Source organism: Phalacrocorax aristotelis, chromosome 4, assembly GCF_949628215.1.
Source record: "Phalacrocorax aristotelis chromosome 4, bGulAri2.1, whole genome shotgun sequence".
Lineage (NCBI taxonomy): Eukaryota > Metazoa > Chordata > Aves > Suliformes > Phalacrocoracidae > Phalacrocorax > Phalacrocorax aristotelis.
In genome coordinates this window covers 58,589,575-58,610,297 of record NC_134279.1, presented here as the reverse complement: position 1 = coordinate 58,610,297, position 20,723 = coordinate 58,589,575, and the positions used below count along the sequence as shown (strand labels likewise).

The window sequence follows — 20,723 nt, the reverse complement described above, 5'->3', positions numbered from 1 at the left end:
TCACAGGTCAGCATTAGAAACCCAGGTTTCCTCTCTTTAGATGGAAGGGATGTAGGCCAAGAATTTTGGAAGGCATTTCAGTACTACTGGCAGAGAGAAAAGTAGGTCCTTCCCTTCCTCTATTCTTTCCTTATTTGTGTATCCTCCCAAGCTGTCAGGGCTGTGGCAAACTGAACTGAGAAACAGATTCATAAAACAGGTTGGAGAAGGAGGGAGATATTAATTTTTCATAACCAGTCATTGGGCAATAGGCATAAATAGCCCTTGAAGCTATATCTTTCCTTTTTTTGCAAGTACCTCAGCTATTAGACTATCTCTTCCATGTTCTCTTTATGGACCACTGAAGCTTAAACATTCTTTCCTTTTCCTTCCTTATGGGAAATGGTTTGTAAGTTACAGGCTAGAGGACAGGTATAGAGTTGAACTTCTTCAGGTGAGGCAAAGAACTAAGCGTGGCTTTGTTGTGTCCTGAATAAGTGCTTTACCATGGGTAGTGGAAAACGGACACCACTGCAATTATTTTTCCTTATTGAACAAAAGTAGTGACTGCCACTGGGTTCCGTGCAGAATATATACGTACAGTCTTGGGGCTGGCAATAGTTCTAGTGAGGGCATGGTCCAGCGAAGTGCTGGCTTAGAAAGTTTTTTCCTTCTTCATCCAAGCTTGTTGCTTCTTCAGTTCTATGTGCACAACTGTTCGTGAGGTTGTAATATAAATCAAATAGCTGATATCTTGTAATTTTTAAATAATTATTTATGGGGTTAATTTGAGGAATTTGGGTTAAAATATGGTTCAACAACAACAAAAACAGCAACAAACAACAAAAAACCAAAACCAACCAACTTGTATGTTGTGGTTTAGCTGGCAACTCAGCCCCACACAGTCGCTCCCTCACTCCCTCACCAGTGGGATGGGGGAGAGAATCAGAAGGGTAATGCTCGTGGGTTGAGATAAAAGCAGTTTAATAATTAAAATAAAAAAATAAACAAAAAAAACCCACCCAACAATGCAATAGAAAGGAAAACCATGAGAGGCGTGCCCCTCCCAGCCTCCCGCCCACCAGCAGAGCGCGGGAAACTGGAAAGGTGCCCGACGCCCACAGTGAAGAGAATTAACCCCTTCTCAGCCAAAACCAGCACATTGTATCAACACAATTGAGGATGTGCTAAATTGTGATAGGGAACAAGAATTTTGTAAGCAGTTTCTTGTTGGCCAGCACTCTGTTCTTTCCACTTCTGTTTCTTTTGCAGGGTTGCTGATTTTGAGAGTTTCTTTCCCTAAGTTCTTCTTGCTCATTCACTTTGAGAATGCCACCCAGTTTTGCCAATATAATGGCTTTTATGGTTACATTTTTTACATATGATTTCCTTCATTTAGTTTCCAAAATGTCCTCAAAGCATACTTGTTCCAGCTTGTCAGAGGACCAGTGGTAGAACAGAAAAAGTGACTCACAGGGGGTGAGATGTTGATACAGCTTAAATATATGGCGAACCACAGCTTCAGAGATCACGTTTAAAATTAAGTCCTCCAAGGGAAGCAGGTAGGCAGGTATCTAATTTCTGATCCATTACTAGATTTAGGTTTAAATTAAGTGCCAAACTGCTTGGCCTTTTTAGCTAGCTGGGCACATAAAAAAACCCCAAAAATTTAAAAAAAAAACCAACCCACCAAAAACCCCACCAAACAACCTTTACAGAACATTTTCTGCTGAAAATTTAGACTTTGATTTTGAGGAGTTCTGTCTTGAAATGTATATCACAGGCTAAGAACAGAGCTAAGTCTCTTGGTGGATTTAGCCCTGAGCATGTTGCCTGAGTTCATGACATCTTTGTGAAACCAGGGGTCTGGATGCAGATCTTGTGAATCCATGTTATTCCAAATATTATGGTAGGTCTAGAGTATTTTATAAGTTGCCTACATTGTGGAAAAGTAAGTAGTAGTCAGTTAAAGAACAGTGAGCAATAAAAGATGCTTCCCTCAGTGTACATAATAAGGATTAATCTCCTTAAGGCCCTAGGTCCATGCATTCCTGTTACGTTTTCTCTGCTCCCATTTTCTCCCAAGCTGCTGTGTGTATGAACAGGAATTACTTTTCTGTCTGTCCACCCTTTTCCCCTGTATTGGCTTCTACTGTGCTAGATCTTATTTCAGACACACAAGGCTTCATGCAGTAGGAGTGGTAGTATATTGATGTGTTTCTTTATGTGTTTTTCCCCCTGCATGCCCATGCTCTTTTACTTGCTCCATGTATGCTGAGTTTTGTTCTAGCCACCTTAGGCTAAGTGTGAAACAAGACTTTAACATATGTGGCAGGGAGACATTTGATTCCTGATTGCATCCTTCCATTGCTTTTTTAGTTTGTGGGGTCTTGGTTGATGTCTGTTCTTCCTTAACCATCTGACAATGCTATAGATACGATTACTGTGTGTCTGTTAGTTGAAGAGTACAACATTAGATGATCGTACTTTATTCACAAGGGTTTAGATTAGGTTTGGAGGAAGAGAGAAAGTATGAATATGAAGGGAAATAAAACAGCAAGGGAATATATATTAAAAGAAATCATGTATGTCAATTTTAAAATCACATGTGATTTTTATTTTATCATCTGTAGATAGAATTGCTGTACCTTAATATTGTGTGATCTAAGATTCCTGCTATTGTCTTCAGCAGAACCTCCAACAGCAGTCATACTTTATCATCTTGTCAAACTATGGAGCCCTGTACCTCGGATGAATTTTTTCAGGCTCTCAACCACGCTGAACAAACTTTTAAAAAGATGGAGAATTATCTTAGGCACAAACAACTATGTGATGTGGTGTTAGTTGCTGGTGATCGTAGAATTCCAGCTCACAGGTAAGTTTATTTAATTTGAAGAAGTAACTTCATATTTGTTGACAAATGCACCTTCAAAGTGTGTCCTGTTTTTTGTTTGAAAAAGGTCAGAACATCCTAAACAATTTAGAATACTTTAAACATCCTTATGTTTTTTTAAACATTTATTTGGAAACTAAAAGTTAATTTCTTTCTGTTGTATGTGATACAGCATCAAAAGTAATCATGATGTTTTCACGTTTGCTTTTTTCTTCAAGCTCATAGTAAGATATTTGCATAACAATATAAAACCCCCAAAAGTCCCAAATGCACCCTTCAGAATATCAAAAGTAGTGGTTTCAGGGGCATAAAATGGCATAAAAAGTTTTTCTTAGATATAATTTTTTCTTTGTACTAACAGTTAAGTTGTTGGAGCCATAATAAGCAATAAGGATAGTTTTCTGTCTGCATAAATTTTTTTAGTTCCTATAGTAAGGAGAGTCCTTTGACAATAGACTATTGAACAGTGACAATAAGTGTCAGAGGGCTAAATTAGATCAAATGTTACCCTATCTGTCATCTGTGTAATTAACAGATCATATAGCATGCCACTTAATCTTTGGGATTTTCCTAGCTTTTGTGAAACAAAAGTATGAATAACTGAAGCACGTTACAGTACTTAATGCACAGTATTAATAGTTTGAATAGGAACCTAGGTATAATAAATCTGTGGTTTCATAAGATTAGGTCTACAACAGAAATAGCAGCCTAAAGCATCCTGTTTTCTGTTGTTCATTCCTACCCCCTCAATGAAACTACAGCTTCATACTGCAATAGTAGTAAAAAGATGGGAAGAGGTTGCTGGTTTGGGTTTATTATTTTTCTTAAGAATCCAGATCTCTGCTTTTATTCAGGTATCATCCACACCGTTGCGCTGACACAACTGAAGGAATGATAGCATGGGGTTGGAAACTAACTTGAGCAGGGAGACAGTTGTATTGTAACTTACTATTGCTTTCAGAGACTTCATTTCATGAAACTTAATTTTTAAACAGTCAAGACAACCCCTGATTTTTCCAAGTTGTTTTAAGCAGATCTTACTGCAGTTATTGCTAAAACGGGTGGTCCTGCTCTCCACCCAACCCTTGACCTGAATTCCTTTGTAAACTCTTACAGCCACGTAGCAGTGGATGATGATGAATCTTTTTTGGAGAGACAACAGAGTGAGCAAGATGATTTGGCTTTTTGTGTGCTACAGAGTCCCTTAAGATTGGTCTTCAGCTTGTTCAAATTAGTTGCAAAACTGCATTGTCCCTCTGGAAAGAGTGAATCAGATGAAAACAGGTGATGTACACACACAGCCAGTGGATTTGCACCCACTGAAGTAATTTAGAAGTTGAAGAGCTTTGGAGTGCTCTAAACAGGAAAAATAGTGATTATAATAAGGAAATAATTTTACTTCCTTATGTGGCCAAGGTAGCACCTTTGCAGTATACAGTTCTGGAGTATGGTTTTATGTAATGCTTAAAAAAGTGTAGCAAGGGTGCAGAGGACAGCTGCGAATATCTTGTAAGGACTGGAAGATTATTTTTGCAACAAACAGAAGGACAACATGCTAAAAAGTTCTTTAATGTGGTTTTCTCATTTAGAGTACTGACTTTGCTGCTTCAGTGCCTGCTACTCTGTATTTCTGTGGTGTATTAGGCATATGCTACCACCTGTTACTTGCTATGGTCTTCTCTTAGGAGGAGAAACATCTTGCTGTAGTTGGTATATTGTGTTTTAAATATGCATGAAAGTTAAGGCCAAAGAAGGATACCTTGTGCTTGTAGCAGGAGGTGGGAGGCTTATGATTGTCCTTAGTTCACTTTATAATGTTGGAGCAACTTGAAGCTTTGCCTTTTGCACAGTAAGTTCTTCCTCTTACTGTTTTGTTTTTACAGAGAAACATAGCGATAACTACAGTCTTCATCTCAGTATATCCAAAGTACCTCACTGAAAATTGAACTTTTCCATAGTGGGAAAGACAAAGATGGAAATCTTAAATTTGGTTCAGAATTTGATAGGAATTCAGTAAGAAGACTGGCTTTATGTCCTTTAGTAGCCTATATTATAAGAAAAAAATTCTGTAGGATTTTTTTACTGCCTGCATCCAAGTTCTGACTTCTTTAGTATTGCCCACAGGCTGGAGCAGTCAGTGTATTCTTGAACACTAGTGATTATTTTATCTTAAGACTTAAAAAGCACCAAAAGATGTATTAAATAGGTATTAGCTTAATGGCTTGGCATTATGAGGTGTGTAAGAAAATATGAAGTTCACTTATGCTGGACAGCTCTTTTTTTCCTTACGAAAGATAAAAGGGTTTTTCTCAATATGCAGTCACATAGAATTGGTAAAAAAGAACACTTGTCATTATTATCATCATCATCATCATGCTTATATATAGAGTTTTCAGATTTTCTGTTTTGAACCTGATATTTTTAATAGTTCCTGTATTATTTTGCTTAATTCTCAGTTTCTACTTTTGATAATACTTGAATGTTCTTAGGTGTATGATGTATGTTCTTAGACAAAAGAAAAGTGAGTTTGGTGTCTGCAATAGTAATACAGACACATAGTAATGCACGTGTAATACATTACTGTAAAATTCTGAAGGGTCTTGGTTGGTGTCTATTCAAAGAATTCAGGCTTTGAGTTTACTAGAAATAAGAGTATCACATGTAGTCATGATTTTTCTGAATATGGCATTTTCTATTATTCTAAGACTGTTTATCTTCTCATTCTGTTATGACATTATAGGTAACAACTTATTTAGGAGATCAAGAAGCAAGCAGGAAAGGGGACAGTTCTCCACAAAGAAAAAAATGCATTGTATTCCCACTCCCTTAGCATACAGTTCCATAAAGAAATTTTGCCAGACTTTTAATTTATTTTAATTATTTTTTCATATCACGTGCTTTTTCTGTATCCACTGCAATTTCAGATGTCTATGTCTTTATTAGTATTCTATTTATTACATTCAACTAACTGCTATATCCATAATAACAGCTTATTTTGTTTTGTGATAACCTGCTGATCAGAGCATTCACATAAGAAAAGGGAGGTCTCTGTAAATTCCTGGGCGGAGGGGATTTAAAGCCTGCTCTGCATCCTTTAACCGGCAATCTGAAAATCTGTGCAGAGCCATTTTCTTTCTTCCTATTGACACTGAAAGATGGAAATACAAAAGACCATGGGACTGAAGGAAAGAAGGCAAATGGAAGCTCAAGTACTCTAGGGGTTATGGAGCTTGTTTGGAAGAGCACAAATCCTGGTTCGCACACAATTTTTATCTTGAGGCTTATTTATCTTTGTACTTCTTTTCTGTATGGCTTAATAATGCTTACTTTCTTTTACAGTCTGTGTTGCCTTAGTTTCTAAATCCTTCACTACATTTTTTTTTTTGTTTTAGCTACATGTTTATAAAGGTTTTACTCAAAGTGTCTTTATAAAAAGTCAAAATACATTAAAAAAGCAGTTCTGTCATAGCTTTATGTTTCAAAAGTACTATTGGTACTAACACTGTTGTTGTTTTGAAAAATTTACTAAAGGGTTTATTGTAATCATTTCAGTGTCAGAAGCAGCAAATGAGTTTTGAAAGGTTTGATTTCTCCGGAACAGAGCTATAATTGGAAATCATTTAACATAAACATACTGCACATATTTTTAGGTATTGCTTGCTTTTAAACAAATTTAACCTAAATAAATATAGCTATATTGATAGTGTGGGATAGTACCACTTTCATATATTTTTTTTGTTACTGACATGGTTTGTTATCAAGAATAGAAACTAGGTGAAGCCACCAGCGGATGGGGTGCTTCATACTAGGACACATGAACTATTCAGTATCACCTCACAACTTCAGTGAATGCTGTTAGTGAGTTCCCTAGGATGATTTTATCTGTTACACAGCCGCAAACAAGGAGTTGCCTAGGAAGCATCCCTTTTATCTTCTAAGATGTTAAGAAGCTTCACTTCATTCTGTCAGGTGAATCAGGTTGGGAGATACTAAATCTGTAAATTGCCAGGTTTGACAGCTATCACCATTTTACGTAATAATTGCTTTGAAGACTGTCTCGATTATGCAGCTTGTGGCAATTCCAACAAGTAGTACAATTTGATTCGGGTGTGCCACCCTGCTTACACATATTTTACTGGCTCTTAATAGAAAACTCTTCAAAATAAGTTGAGCTGTCATGGTGGATCTTTCTATTTTTTGATCAGTAAAACCAACAGAAATTAAAGACATCAGTATCATTGGAACCTCCTGTAAGAACAGGGAGAAGTACTGAAACACCCAGATTTTGTCAGTATTTAGCCCATAGATGTTGAGTGTTTTTCCATTAATTGTTTGGATGTCATACAATCTCCCAGATTAAAAATTCTGGTATTCGTGTGTTCCTTTTTCTCTACGTTTTTTCTGTGCTCTGAAAAAGAGCAGCCAACCTACAGCGTATAATTCAGTAGCCAAATTCTTGTAATCTTATCTGTGGAGAATTGAGTATTTGGCAGTAGCTGGTAATTAAAGAGAGTAAAGGTATGTATGTTCAACATCCACAGTCGAACAACACACCAACTGTATTAAGGCTTTTTCTTGAAAAAAATTTTTTTGTACTATTAAGAGGCCTCTCTAATGTCATTTTAGTTGGGCCAGTTATGAAAAATATTACCCTTGGGAGGAAAAAAAGACTACAAACTCAGAATACAAAACCCATAGCTTTTTGCTTTTTCAGTTTCTAAACTGAGGAAAGGCAGTATTTTGTAGCACTAGTAGTTCTCATTGAACTCTCAATATGGATGAATATGTTAATTTTAATTATGAATAAATAACACAATGAGATTATCTTTGTTAAATACTAACAGAGCCACGATGGCTCTATTTAACAAGGAGATTGTGAATATAAGTGAAGCTTTTATAGTCATTGCACAGATTTTCTTTTGAAAGATCATCCTTGTCACTTAGCTCTTTTAGAGATTTTTTTAGCAAAAAGGTCAAATATGGATGGGGAAAGTCTTCTGTGGATTCTTCAGTTACATGATGGTATTAGCTGCTTCTTCTATAATCTTTATGTAGGAATGCAGTTTAATTTCAGAGAATCCAAAAAAAGGTTGAAAGAAAAATCGGTTACTCACTAGGAGATTAAAAGATCAATGAACAAGTGAGTGTCAAATGGCATGAGTAAAGAAGTCATTGATTTTTATTGACTAGGGGAAAAACATAGAACAAGAAAAGGCCAGTTGGCTGGAAGTCTGCCTTTTGTTTTCTTTTATGCTAGCTCAGTGTCACCTTGATGCATTGTCACTGTATCTTTTCTAAGGCTTTTCATTGTGAACATGCTCCTTGGGCTAAAATAATTACAAAATTGTTATCAGTATAATTTATGCTTTGGTATGCTTATTACTGGTATTAATCTACTCCTGGGCTGCACATCCTGTTTCGGCATATGCAAGTCACTCTCTGGAAAGCACTTAATGCTGTGAAGCATGTATACCTTCTCATGAATCTGAACACAAGTTTGCAAAAATAGTAAATGGATTGTATTTTAAATTTCTTATTTCTTTTGGAGGACGTTGAGACTGGAAATTACAGGGAGAAATTTGCTGATATCAGACAGCTGGTAGAAGGTGTTTGTCTGGAGCCTCAGGTTATTATTTGGCATTTCTTCAACAGTTGTTGCTAAGATATGTAGGGTCCAGCCATTTTCTGAATAATAATGCAACTAACTAAACCATTTGCACTGCTGGGGGAAGGGGAAAAAAAAAAAAAAAGAAAACCAAACCCAATACAGTGTTAAGATTAGGTTTTAGGTTCTGTTTCCCATTGCAGAGACCTTTCTTTTTCAAGCTCTATTTTGTGTAGAAGTTCAAGTCAGTATTGCCAGAGGTGAACATTTCAAGTTTTTTGGTTTGCTGCTTTTTTTTTAAATTCTGAATTGCACCTGCAGTGATACTTGCATTATTCAAATCTGTCCATCTACACACTTTGCTTTCCAATGAAAACCCCTATTCTGTACATACAAGTGATCTGTCATCTCATTCTAGCATCAAAAGCAGTTGCAGAAACTCTCCCTTGATGCTTACATAGATGTGCTCTCTAATTTCACTAAACTTCCAAAGATCTCTAGGAGGCATTATTTTCATTCAACTGCAGGTGTCATTAAACCTGAGGTTAAAATGCCTAGGAATTGATGCCTGGGGGCTGCCTTGGCAGCATGTTCTAATTTTTCTCACAAGTCAGCCACAGAATAAATCTCATATTTCAAGAACAATATCTTCTTTAGCAGAACAGAACTTTATTTCTCATTACAAAACTTCACTTTAATCTTGCAAGATATTAAAATAAAGTTAACCTTTCCCCATATGCTTTTTAACTCAAATCTGAGGATTACCCTATGTAGGCCTGATGGTCAGAAAATCAGCAAGAAAAAACTAGTTGAAATTAGTCAACAATTTATTAGTTTGGAGTTAACTAAGAGATGGCCCTTTGTAGTTAGTGACTTTGTGTATGTACCTGCAAATCCTCCCCATTAATACATGTTTAGGTTTACTCCTAAGCACTGGTGCTCACCTTTTCAATTAATTTTACTGTTTTGTGGTTCTTGACCTGTCATCTTAACAAGCTAATATAATGATTCTACACAGAATAAACTGACATTTAATGAAGTATTAGATTCATTGAATGTACACAGATGGACTGGGTGATGTATCTGCTGTAGGCTTGATTCTTGGGCTTGCTATTTGTATAGCGCAGTACATATGCAAGTGTATTTGTATTTGAATACCCTGTGAGCGAGGCAACAGTGAACTGCTGCAGCACAAAAATTGATCCAAACCACAAGGCTGTTCCTGCAAGTCTCTTAGGTAAGAGACCAGCAGACCTCATGAATAGTTATGGTAGGTTTCATACAGCAGAACTGTAGGTTGAATATTCTTGCTCCTCGTGATTTCCTTTGTCTTTCACCCTAGTCCTGTGATGACATGCTGAGGCATCAAAACTCTTGCACATTTTGTGGGGTGGCATTGTGACAGGTCCTCAGCGTTTTACTCTTAGTAATCCAAAGAAATGTCTGTTGTGCACTGACATGTTTACTTACTCAGTATCTTAAAATACTCAGTGTTGTTAAGAAAAGGCAAAATACATACCCACAAAAGATTGCTCTGTCTGTACCATCTCCATGTTTACTGTGCCTACTTCTGTTGTCAGTATTAGTAAATGAATGCATATGTGTGCACCAAAAGTAAAGCATTTTAAAGCACTTGGAGAATTACTTACTAGTCCTTTTCAACTGGCATAATATAAATGCATGTCAATTCACTTTTTTTTTATTTCTGTAATGTATATTTATATTCCATTTTCAGTTTATGTGGTTTTTGTGGGTTGTTTCTGTGTTGGCTATTAAAAGTCATTGAGCTTTGAAAGGGTAATTCATATACTTCATCAGCAAATGTAGATTCAGTAACAGTACTTCATTATTCATAGAGGGGAACTAGACCATGGAGCAGTTTGTCAATTTTAAAATGTTTTTCTCAGTACAGTGTTTCTTCAAAGGGCAAAGTAATGAACCATAAATTAACAAATATCAGGTTGACTAAGGTTTTTTTTCTTTTCCTCTTTGTGTCTCTCCTTTTCTCTTGCACGATGTACTCAGATTGGTTCTCTCCTCTGTTTCGGACTACTTTGCGGCAATGTTCACTAATGACGTAAGAGAAGCAAGACAGGAAGAGATCAAGATGGAAGGTGTGGAGCCAAATGCATTGTGGGCTCTGGTTCAATATGCATATACAGGTAACTAGACTGAAAATGGGAATTTCATCTCATGAATTGTCCTCCTGTGAGGATTATATTCCATTACTAGATTTCAAATGCTCTTTAGAAGTTATTATTCTCATTATCTAATTTCTTATAAATAAAAAGAAATCATTGCTGTTACCTGAGGTAACCTGGTAGGATATAGTTCCTCTGATAATACTATATTCAGTTAGTTAAATTATATGAATTTAAAAAATGTATCGTGACTGACAAAAAGAGGGATCTTATTAGGCTTCCCATTCCTTACATCATTAAAGGTACTAATTTTGAAAAGCTGGTTATCTGTTGCTGAGGGTGATGTTTGCTGTGTCTTGTATTTTGTCGTACAATCTGTAAATAATTCTGTTGCTTCTGAGTTTTAGGGAATTTAAAAAATGATAAGAGCAAACTAATGTGATCTCCTTTTTAATGTTACTAGGTCGCCTTGAATTAAAAGAAGATAACATTGAGTGCCTGTTGTCCACAGCTTGCCTTCTCCAGCTCTCTCAGGTTGTAGAAGCATGCTGTAAATTCCTAATGAAGCAGCTTCACCCATCCAACTGCCTTGGAATCCGATCTTTTGCTGATGCGCAGGGTTGCACTGACTTGCACAAGGTGGCTCACAATTACACTATGGTATGTTGTTATTTTAAGTATCATCTGTTTTATTTAGTAAGGAAAATACAGAATGTTTTCCTGAATAAAATACTAATGTTTTCCCCCTGGAAAGCTTTGATCTTTTTCCAAGCAAAAATGCACATATGTTCCCATGATAAGAAATTACAAAATAACTATAAAGTTGCTGGTTGGAAGGAAACAGGCAAGCGTTAATGGTTCCCTCTAGCAGTAATGGGACTGTGAGATCTGCATTTAATAAAATCATTCAAAAGGTTGTTCTTATTTCTGTCAGCCAAAAACTACAAACTTAACAATGGGCAAGCTGCCATCTAGTCCAAAATAACACATTACTAAATGAAACTGTACAATTCTTGTTTTGTAATGAGCTGGAGTAATCAGATTCTAAGTTACACTTGGGGTATGAATGTGTGCATTCATCAATATAGGTTCTGCATTATCCTTAATTTCTTAGTAATGGGATGTCAGGATGGCATCAAACAGTTTAATCTTAGGCTAGGCAATATGTGACTAAATACAAATTTGCCAATGATATTTTTGGTGTTAATTTATAGAAAGCCTGATCTGCCAACTTAATTAAACTTCATCTTCTTAATAGTAATCCTTTTATTTTAATGTAAAATGTTATCTTCCTTCTCACGAGCGTATTTTAGTAATGTTATCAGCAGAAGAAGGCAGGAGAATTACCTCTGAGGGAAGTCAGTTCATCTGTTCTTCACAGTTTCGTGAGGCATTTTTCTCTCTTCTTGATGAAATTTTGCCTATGTAAGCTCTTGGGACCTGAATGAGGGCATGTAGATACTGCATAAGAGATGTGGGAATCAAGATAGTACTTAATTTGCTTGTGTGGCATTGTGCTGTTAAGCTATGGGCTTAGATCCAAGAGCTGTAATTTGTGCCTGGTAACTAGTATTAGAAATCCATGGCTTTTTCTCTTGCTGCCTTAGTTTTTGCTGGTTTAAAAACAACTTTTTAAAATTATTTTTATTATTATTTCTTCTTAGCGTAAAATAACTTAGTTTAGTATGTATAACAGTTTAAAATAGCTCTCTTTTTTAATATGATACAATGTTCTTCCTCAGTGAGTGGATCTCCCATGTATTTAAAATCATGTACACACTGAAATTTACAAAAACAGGTCAATAGTGTGCAGATTGTAACTTAGGTATTTCTATTCTTGATCTTCATTATTGTTCACACAAAAATAAGGAGGCTGCAATTAGGTAGACTGTAAGATGAAACAGTAAAGATAGATGTGGCTTGTGCCTTTGAGGAATATTAGAATTAATGTTGAGCAAGACAGTGATACAAAAAGTACGGAAAAAGATAACATCCCCCTCTGACCTATCTGTTCCTTTTCAGAATAAGCATATATTTTGGTCTGTGCTATTGTCATGTGCCTTATAAGTGGACTGCTGAGATCAAAATGGTAATAAATGTTAGACCAATGCACCTTTAAAGATGAATGTTAGGGATTATAGTCATACTGGTTTGACTGGCGATTCATGACTTGTGGCAGATACGGGATGTGAACTTTCTAAAAGCTATTCTTTTACACCACCTATCTTTCTTTTGTTCAGGCCACAGGAAAACAGTTGTATGCCTTTTGGCCATTGTTTACTTCAGTGGCAAAATTGTTGCTTTTAAGGCTTCAACATGGATGAAATTTAAATTAGGTGGATTTTAAAAAGCCATTTTCAAAATTAATTAGTTGTGCTAGATGGATTCTTCCCAAGGCCTCTTTTAATGTTGTTTAGTTCCAACAGAGACATGAAATTGAATTTTAGTAATAATGAGTAATAGAGAAGCAGATTCTTTAGTTTGAAGTGAATGTTGCTATGGAAACTGCATAGAAATGTATAGTCCAATTGAATCTTCAATTAAAATAAATCCCCAAGTAATTTCATTTGTTTAAAAGCTGTTTGAAAAAAGAAAATATTCAACAGTAGTAAGTGCTAGCCACTTGATGCTCTTTCCATTAAGAAGTATTGGAGCATAAGGGTTAAGCACACCCTTAGTACCTGGAAATTCTGTTTGTTAAAACAATGAATTATTTTTATGCTGCAGTGGGCAGCATAGAACAATGGGGGATTACACCGAGTGTAGTATATACTTCTGGATTTTACATGTAATTTTGGTTCTTTTAAAGCACTTGAAGTAGAAGGTAATTAATAATATAAAATACTTAAATTTTAATTTATATATGTTATATTCTATGAGGTTTTATTTTCCTTTGGCAGAAAAAAAATATCAGATTGGCATATAACTAGTTTTCTGCAATTAAAACAGCTTCTCAGTTTTAAAGGTTTTTATGACACATGTTCTAATTTAATCATCATCTTACCCACTTCACTGAACTAGTTCTTTTTATGAAGACTAGAAATTCAGATAAATGAGCCTCTGGTTAAACTGAAGGACCAATCAGTGAGTTATCCCAGTAGACCTACCTTTGTTAATAGACCTGCTCTATCTGAATGATGTTCATTTAGTGTCGCTGGAAAAAATTAGCATGATTTTATGGCATGATTTTAATCTCATAATACAGTGCGATTTTAAAAAAAAAAAAAAAAAAAAGGATTTAAATGCTGCACTTCATATTAAAGATGTAGATATATGTTATGCTAAAAGGACTGAAGTCTTCCATTATTTTATTGCTTGCTGTGTTGACAGTTGATAAATTGTGTTTTCAGAGGAGAATAATTTTTAAGATTATCATCAAAACAGGTCAGTTTTTGACACTGCAAGCTAAAGCTTGAAAAATCATCAGGATACATTAAGTGAAACATGAAATCAACTGAAGGTATCAGTGGATTTAATGCTGTATAAAGGGCAACTCTGATTTTTATGCATCAGGGTTTTAAAATACAATTGACAGGCTCGTGAGATGTATCTGGATAAAGGTATCTTTAGTACAAAGGCTATCCTGTTTTGCTGTAGTTTATATATAGTATTGGGGTCATACAATTATAAATATTGGAATTTTATTAGGTTGGCCAGCAGTGTATCTGTTCACTTTAATTTGTAAAGCCTTTTTGCACAAAATCCCTTCTGTGCATTTTTCTTGCTGTCTTCACAAAGTCAAAAGAAACACCGCTTTTGTCATCTTGTTTGTTTGAAACAGTTGATGGTGCACCTTGAATTAAAAAACCAATGGCTGCTCTTCCACAAAAAAAGTAAACCAAGGGGAATTTAATACTGTCAGATGAGGAAAAGCTAGCCTGTGTTATTTCCAGAACATGAAATATCTATGGTGAAGAGTGAGGTGTTCATAGGTATATGTCAACAGCTTCTTCAGTAGTTAGATTTTAACTTTCTTAATTACAACAACAACAAAAAAAAACCCCAGACATTCTAAATGTTATACGTGATAGCACCTGAGTCAATCCCCGTGTAGATGGCTTTGTAATCTTTGTTGCTCAGTTTTCCGTGCTTAAAGCAGAGTGAAAGGCATTTTGATTTCAATCACAAGTCTTTAGAAGTACATGAGCAGTGGTAACATTACAAGATTCAGATAAAGTTAATTTTGGAATTTGCATGATTTCTGAGCACAGCCAATGGCTGTTTATAAGAAGAAAAACCTAGAGAGGATAGAGTAACCGATCGAGGCCAAGCACAGAAGCTAGGAATTTTGCAGAAGAATAGATGTGGGACACTTGGATTTGCTTTCTCCTGTAAGGCAGGAGTTGGGTAGCAAAAAAATCATTGTAATATGGAGTTTGTGATTTGGGAGGAGGAATTAGAGAGGCATAATTTGTCTTTTTTTCTTGCAATAGCCAGGAGAGTTTGTTCTTTTGGTAGGGGGAACATGAAAAGGGGAGAGATTTCAGTAGTTTTTTTGTCCACAAAGGGCCAGACCCAAAGATCATGTTAGTGCCTTGCACCTGAAGTTGCAGTCCAAAATACCCTGCTCAGTAATTATCTGACTGGGAAAATACTTATTCACTCCTTTTCACCTACGAAAACCTAAGACATTTATGCCTTTCAAGTTCCCTAAGTTCTGCCTAGCACAATAGATCAGTACTGCCTTGGCAAGACTAAATGGTTTCTGCATGCTGCCCAGCCTGGGCTGGCATCCAGAAACTATGCAGAGAGGAGTCAAGCTACAGTAGTTGTACTCTACACAAACCCTGGGCACACTGAAAGTACTAGATTGGTTTGTTGCTTAACACGGCAGTCAAAGCTGACTAAAAGTAAAGTAGCTGCAAACTGACATCTGTCTGACGATTAGTTTACCAGGAGGTCAGATAGCTCAGTTCTTAGTGAATTCATACCTCAGTTTCCCAGCTGTCTAAAGCAGCCAGTAGACAAAATTACATTCCCTGTTTGTTCTCATTCAGATCCTGTGAGTCAGGCACCTCTTACTTTTTGGCTGCCCAGGTTCAGAGTTTAGACAGAGCCATGTGGTTAAAGCTGCCTGTTCGGCCACCTCAGTGTACTGTCCTTCTCAGCCTGCAGGTGTTCTGATGCTTTCTGAGGTTCTAAGCCTTCAGACGCAGCGTAGAGGGAGACTAACGTCATCTGGCTGGATCCCACTGTGGAAATTAAGTACCACGTAAAAATAAACGTCATGACATCTTATCTTTTATGTGCTCTTTTTTTTTTTTTTGCTCTGTATCAAGTGCAAGGCAGACTTGTGGTTAAGAATATTAGTAGTTTTCACTCTGCAGTTGCTGAAGGGTGAATTGAAGGTTATGATGTGAATGAGCAATGCGTAGCATTGAGCATGGGGACTGTGTGTCCCTGTTTTAGCTAATACATAAACCTCAAGACTACTCATTTGATAAAGTTGCCAAGGTCTTTGAGGAGCTAATTTTGGGGGTGGGAAACTCTTCACTTTCAGGACCAGAAAGCAAGGGACTGAAACTACAGGCCGTTTGTTCTCTGAAATATCCTGTTCTTCCACAGAGAGTTCCCATAAGAAGAAGGAAAGAAAAGGCTAATGAGGAGGTTAAGAATGCTAGGAGATACACTGGCTCCTCCTTTTTGTCTTCAGAATCTCTGTCTTTAGAGGAAGAGGAATTGTCAGATTCTGATTATAAAAAACCCCAGACATAGGCCAAAGAGTGGCTGTGTTCCCAGTGGAATGCTTTGATACTATGCTCAAAAGGAGTCTCTGCTTTAAAAATAGAGTGGGAGCAAGAGGAAGTTGAACTTGTTCCCATCAGAAAGCAATTGTCTGCAAGCAACAAGAAGGAAAAATCAGGCTTTTTACACACAACAGCTGTTGAAGTGATGAAATCCAGTTGGAAAAAAACTTTCCAAAGAGGATCCCTGACTGACTTACGCAAGATCAGCTTGTCGTTGCCTTCAGAGACAAAGGAAACTTTCTATGCAGGTGCTTTCCCCTTCCTCTTCCTGTGACCCGGATAGACAATATGGAAAGTTTAAGGTAGTACATGTTGGCTTTTTTTTTTTTTTCAGTGCTCACTGCCTGTTTATTCAGCAAAACTAAAAACACAGGTCCAGCTTGCATACTTTCTAGGACAGAGAATCAACAAAAAAACAGTGGAAAAAAATGAACTTGGTGGAATCTGAATTTCTGTGAACTGCATGTTTAAACTGTGGAAAGAATTTTGATCGTTTTTCAGCTTCAGTTTTACTCCCAAGCATTCAAGATCAGAGTAAAATAAATAACAGTGCATGTGTAGTGCTACTGAATACTGGTACAGTCCTTTCACTGTTTTTTAATTCCTGTACTTGCTAATCTTCTTAACTTTCATTTTGTAATACAGAGAGTTAAATGAATTAAAGAGGAAAAGACAGTTCTATCTCTCTTCTAATCTACTACAGTTTTCACTTGGAAGCACTACTTTTGTGTAGCCAATTGGATCTCTCTAGTAGGAAAGCTTTTCAGATATTAAATGTAAAATTTTCCTTTCCAAACTCTAACCAGGAATATAGTTATGTGCACAGGTAATACTTTCAATTCTTCTCCTAATTTCAACTCCAGAGTTACCTGTGGAGTGGAGTCACTTTGATCTTTCCCTTAGACATCCTGTAGCTATCTTATGTATGTGTGGCTTTCATGTAAGGTGGACTGGTTTACTACATACTAGTTTTTTCCTCTTTGCTTAGCATTGTTTAACTAGTTAATATTTTTGGAATATTGAGGTATAGCTTTGAAATTATTAGACTAAGCAATAAAAAGGAAGAAGTGTTACCTTTTTAGCTTTGTTGTCATTATGTCCTTTGCATATGCAATGCCAAACTGTACTGTATGTTTTTGTTGCCATTTTATATGCTAAATTCATACCTGTTTTGCAGTGCAGATCCTGCTTTTGCTCCCAAGTTTCTCCCTGTTTTTTTGACCTAAATATCCTGGGATTTTTTTTCCCCATGTGTGTGCTGCTAATCCAGAGTTTTTTCAACAGTGTGCAATTCTTTCTTTTTAAACTATCAAGCAAAATACTAAGTAAGGCTAATTTTGATATTAGGCTGTTAGACTTCCCTGTCTGTGGGTCTAATGCACTTTATCCTCCAGGTGTTTTGGAGGTACATGTGATGGCAGAGCAAAACCAGCATCCCATTGGCTAGCTATCTAGCAAACAACAGTAGGTTTACTAACTTGATTGTAATACTGTTGGGTTTTTTTTGTCTTAAAGTTACTCTCAGTTCGGAGTATGAGGTTAACTGGGGTTTGAGCTAACAAAATATAAGACCATGTTGTGATTCATAGACTGCTTTTACTTTGCTGCCTTGTAAACATGTATGGGGAAAGAGGATAGACATGATCTCACCCTTTTCTGTTACATTCAGGTTTCTCACTGTAAGTTCATAGTGCTGACTGTATTTCTACATACTTTTTTGCTATTCCTGCCTAAGTTAATGAGAATCCTTACAGAATATTATGCAAGTCCTAGTATTATGAAGTAACAGGATATCAGTATCGGAGATGTTACGTATTGTGACTTTCCCATTTTTAAGTAAGGATTCTTTGCTGGAAATGACAGGATGAAAGAGAAAATTGAATCCTGTCAGAGTAAATATTGTTAATAAAGCAAGGCATGTACAATACTGTGGATTCTTTGTATGTTTTGTTCCCCAGTCAATCAGATCAGCTGTACAAAACCTACAAAATAGTAAAATAAACTTAAAGCAATCCATTTAAAATCAACAATAAAATTGTTAGTGTTGTTTATTTCCTCTGAAAACTTAACATCATAGTTTAATCTAGCAGTAATGAAAACAGTGTGCCCAGTAGTTGTAGCACATTTTGCTCTTTGCTTGACAAAGCTCTTACAAAGTATTCTACATTGCCAACAGGAACAAACTTCACCTTTTATATTTTTAAACTGTACTTCAGACAGTATTTCTTCAATTTTCAGTGCCAAGATAGTAACCCCCCTAACCCATTGCTTGTTTTTGTGCATATGCTTCCCCCTCAGTTGTTTCAGCACAATGGGGGACACATGGGACTGAATGATTGGGTTGGGGAAATGATCAGGTGTCAAAACAACTCAGTACATTTTTATTTTACTTCCTCCCCTGCCTCCCCACTTCCCCAGTCAGTTCTCCAGTGGTATTTACTGGCACAACTGAGAGATGATGTGAAATGAGGGAAAAGAGGGGAAGATATAGTAGGAGTTCCATAAAATGTTTTCAAAGTATGATGTCATCTGTATTAAAAATACTTTTCTTTTTCAGGAAAACTTCATGGAAGTAATTAGAAACCAGGAATTTCTATTATTGCCAGCCACTGAAATTGCAAAGCTTTTAGCAAGTGATGACATGAATATTCCTAATGAAGAAACTATACTGAATGCACTACTTACATGGGTTCGACATGATTTGGAACAGAGAAGGAAGGATCTCAGTAAACTCCTGGCTTACATTAGACTGCCTCTACTTGCTCCACAAGTAAATTGTTCAATTCCTCTCTAGTTTATACCATGGTTACAGTGGGCGTAATGTCTACGGCATTGATATATTGATAGTGACAAATCATAAAATTTTCAGGACACTCAATGATTTGGATTCTTAAAGCTGTATATAAGGCCTTAGCATGTTTATGGGCATGGCAGTTTGTGTGTGTTGGTGAACTGCAGCATATTCTGATCCTAACCTGAGATCAGTCAGGACACAAGAAGGCGTGGAGCTGCTAGAAGAAAATCACTTCTGTTGCCTAGAAAAAATGCTTATCGAGGGTATGCTTGTCACTAGAAGGTGTGCCCCTTTTTAAATTTCTTTATGGAACTTGCACAGTTTATTTGGATCATTACATTTCCTTCATATAATTATTGATTACTTATTCCTAAACCTTGATGTTTAGGAAATACTATTTGAATAAATTATTTGGATTGATTTTTCTGCTATTAACTCTTGATAAACCATCTCTGGGTACTTTATGTTCTTCCCAATCAATACTTTTTCTCCTTCTTGGCCATTTCCACACAATGTTGAGGAAGGCTTGAGCTCAGTTTGTTTAAATAGTTGTGAATTACAGTTTTCCTAGTCCTGCAGGAATGACTACTCTAGTGTCATGTGTAGCATCGTATTTGTTATCTGATAGCATGCATGTAAACTAGGTTTGATTCCCACCCACCGACGCACCACCCCCTTCTTCTCTTGTGCTAGCCTTCCCTGTTGGACCTTCACTAGTAATATTTAACACTTACTAGACGGTCAAAGGATTTTGTTTTACAGTTTTCAGTTTGTTTAGTGAGAATTATCACTATTAAGTAAAGAAAATATTATTTTTTTAAATGGACTTGAATAATAAGTAGAAATCATTAACACAACAAAAACTGAATTAGATTAATGCATAGTGATATATCACATACACAACATTCTGTGTACTACCTCCTGCTGGATAGTAAGATTCACTAGCAAGCATTTTACTGTTAACATTTCTATACTGATTATTATATACGCGATGGCAAGATTTTCTCAGTTGTGGCTTTGACTTGGTAATTCACTTTTTCTAGAAACATGATACAGTGTAAGGCAGTTGACCTGGAGGAAGTAATTCTTTTGTTGAGCATTTAATTAATTGATAACTAAGTAACCACTGCTGTACTCCTTTTACTTAATTGACTGTAATTGAAGCATCTTTAGAAACTGAAAGTACAGAATTTATCCCAGAAATATGTATTAAAATCAAATTATGTCCACTCAGTAACTGATTAAGAAAATAGCAGAATGAAACTCAAAAGCAATATCGTATTTCACTTACTATTTTAATTTTTCATATCTTCTCCAAATATATACTTTTATTTATAATACAATATTTTTCTGGTGCATTTTTATTTATTACTTTCTTTAACAAATTAAAGTGTTAAAGCTGTAATTTGAATATGGCAACAATTACTGCATAGAATAAATTGGTTTGAAGGGCCCAAAACAGTCTTAACGTTTTCAGAATCCTGTTTTGCTTCATGATCACGTGACATTAGGCAGTCTGACAGCAAACATAACATAATGAAAAGGTTTCCAATTTTACGGTTGA

The 20,723-nt window shown here is 36.1% G+C and overlaps 1 protein-coding gene across 5 annotated transcripts in view; it reads left to right on the top strand.

Annotated features, from left to right (window-relative positions):
* Positions 1 to 20,723, top strand: part of KLHL5 (kelch like family member 5) — a 67,800-nt gene that overhangs the window by 32,103 nt on the left and 14,974 nt on the right. For 3 of the 5 annotated variants that reach the window (XM_075091658.1, XM_075091660.1, XM_075091661.1), the window contains 4 exons: positions 2,672 to 2,854; positions 10,503 to 10,639; positions 11,082 to 11,278; positions 18,923 to 19,135. In XM_075091658.1, the coding sequence (XP_074947759.1) occupies positions 2,712 to 2,854; positions 10,503 to 10,639; positions 11,082 to 11,278; positions 18,923 to 19,135 (690 nt within the window). In that variant the 5' untranslated portion in view covers positions 2,672 to 2,711. Of the gene's footprint in view, positions 1 to 2,668; positions 2,855 to 10,502; positions 10,640 to 11,081; positions 11,279 to 18,922; positions 19,136 to 20,723 lie in introns of all 5 variants that reach the window. The other 2 variants (XM_075091659.1, XM_075091657.1) reach the window with 1 other exon arrangement.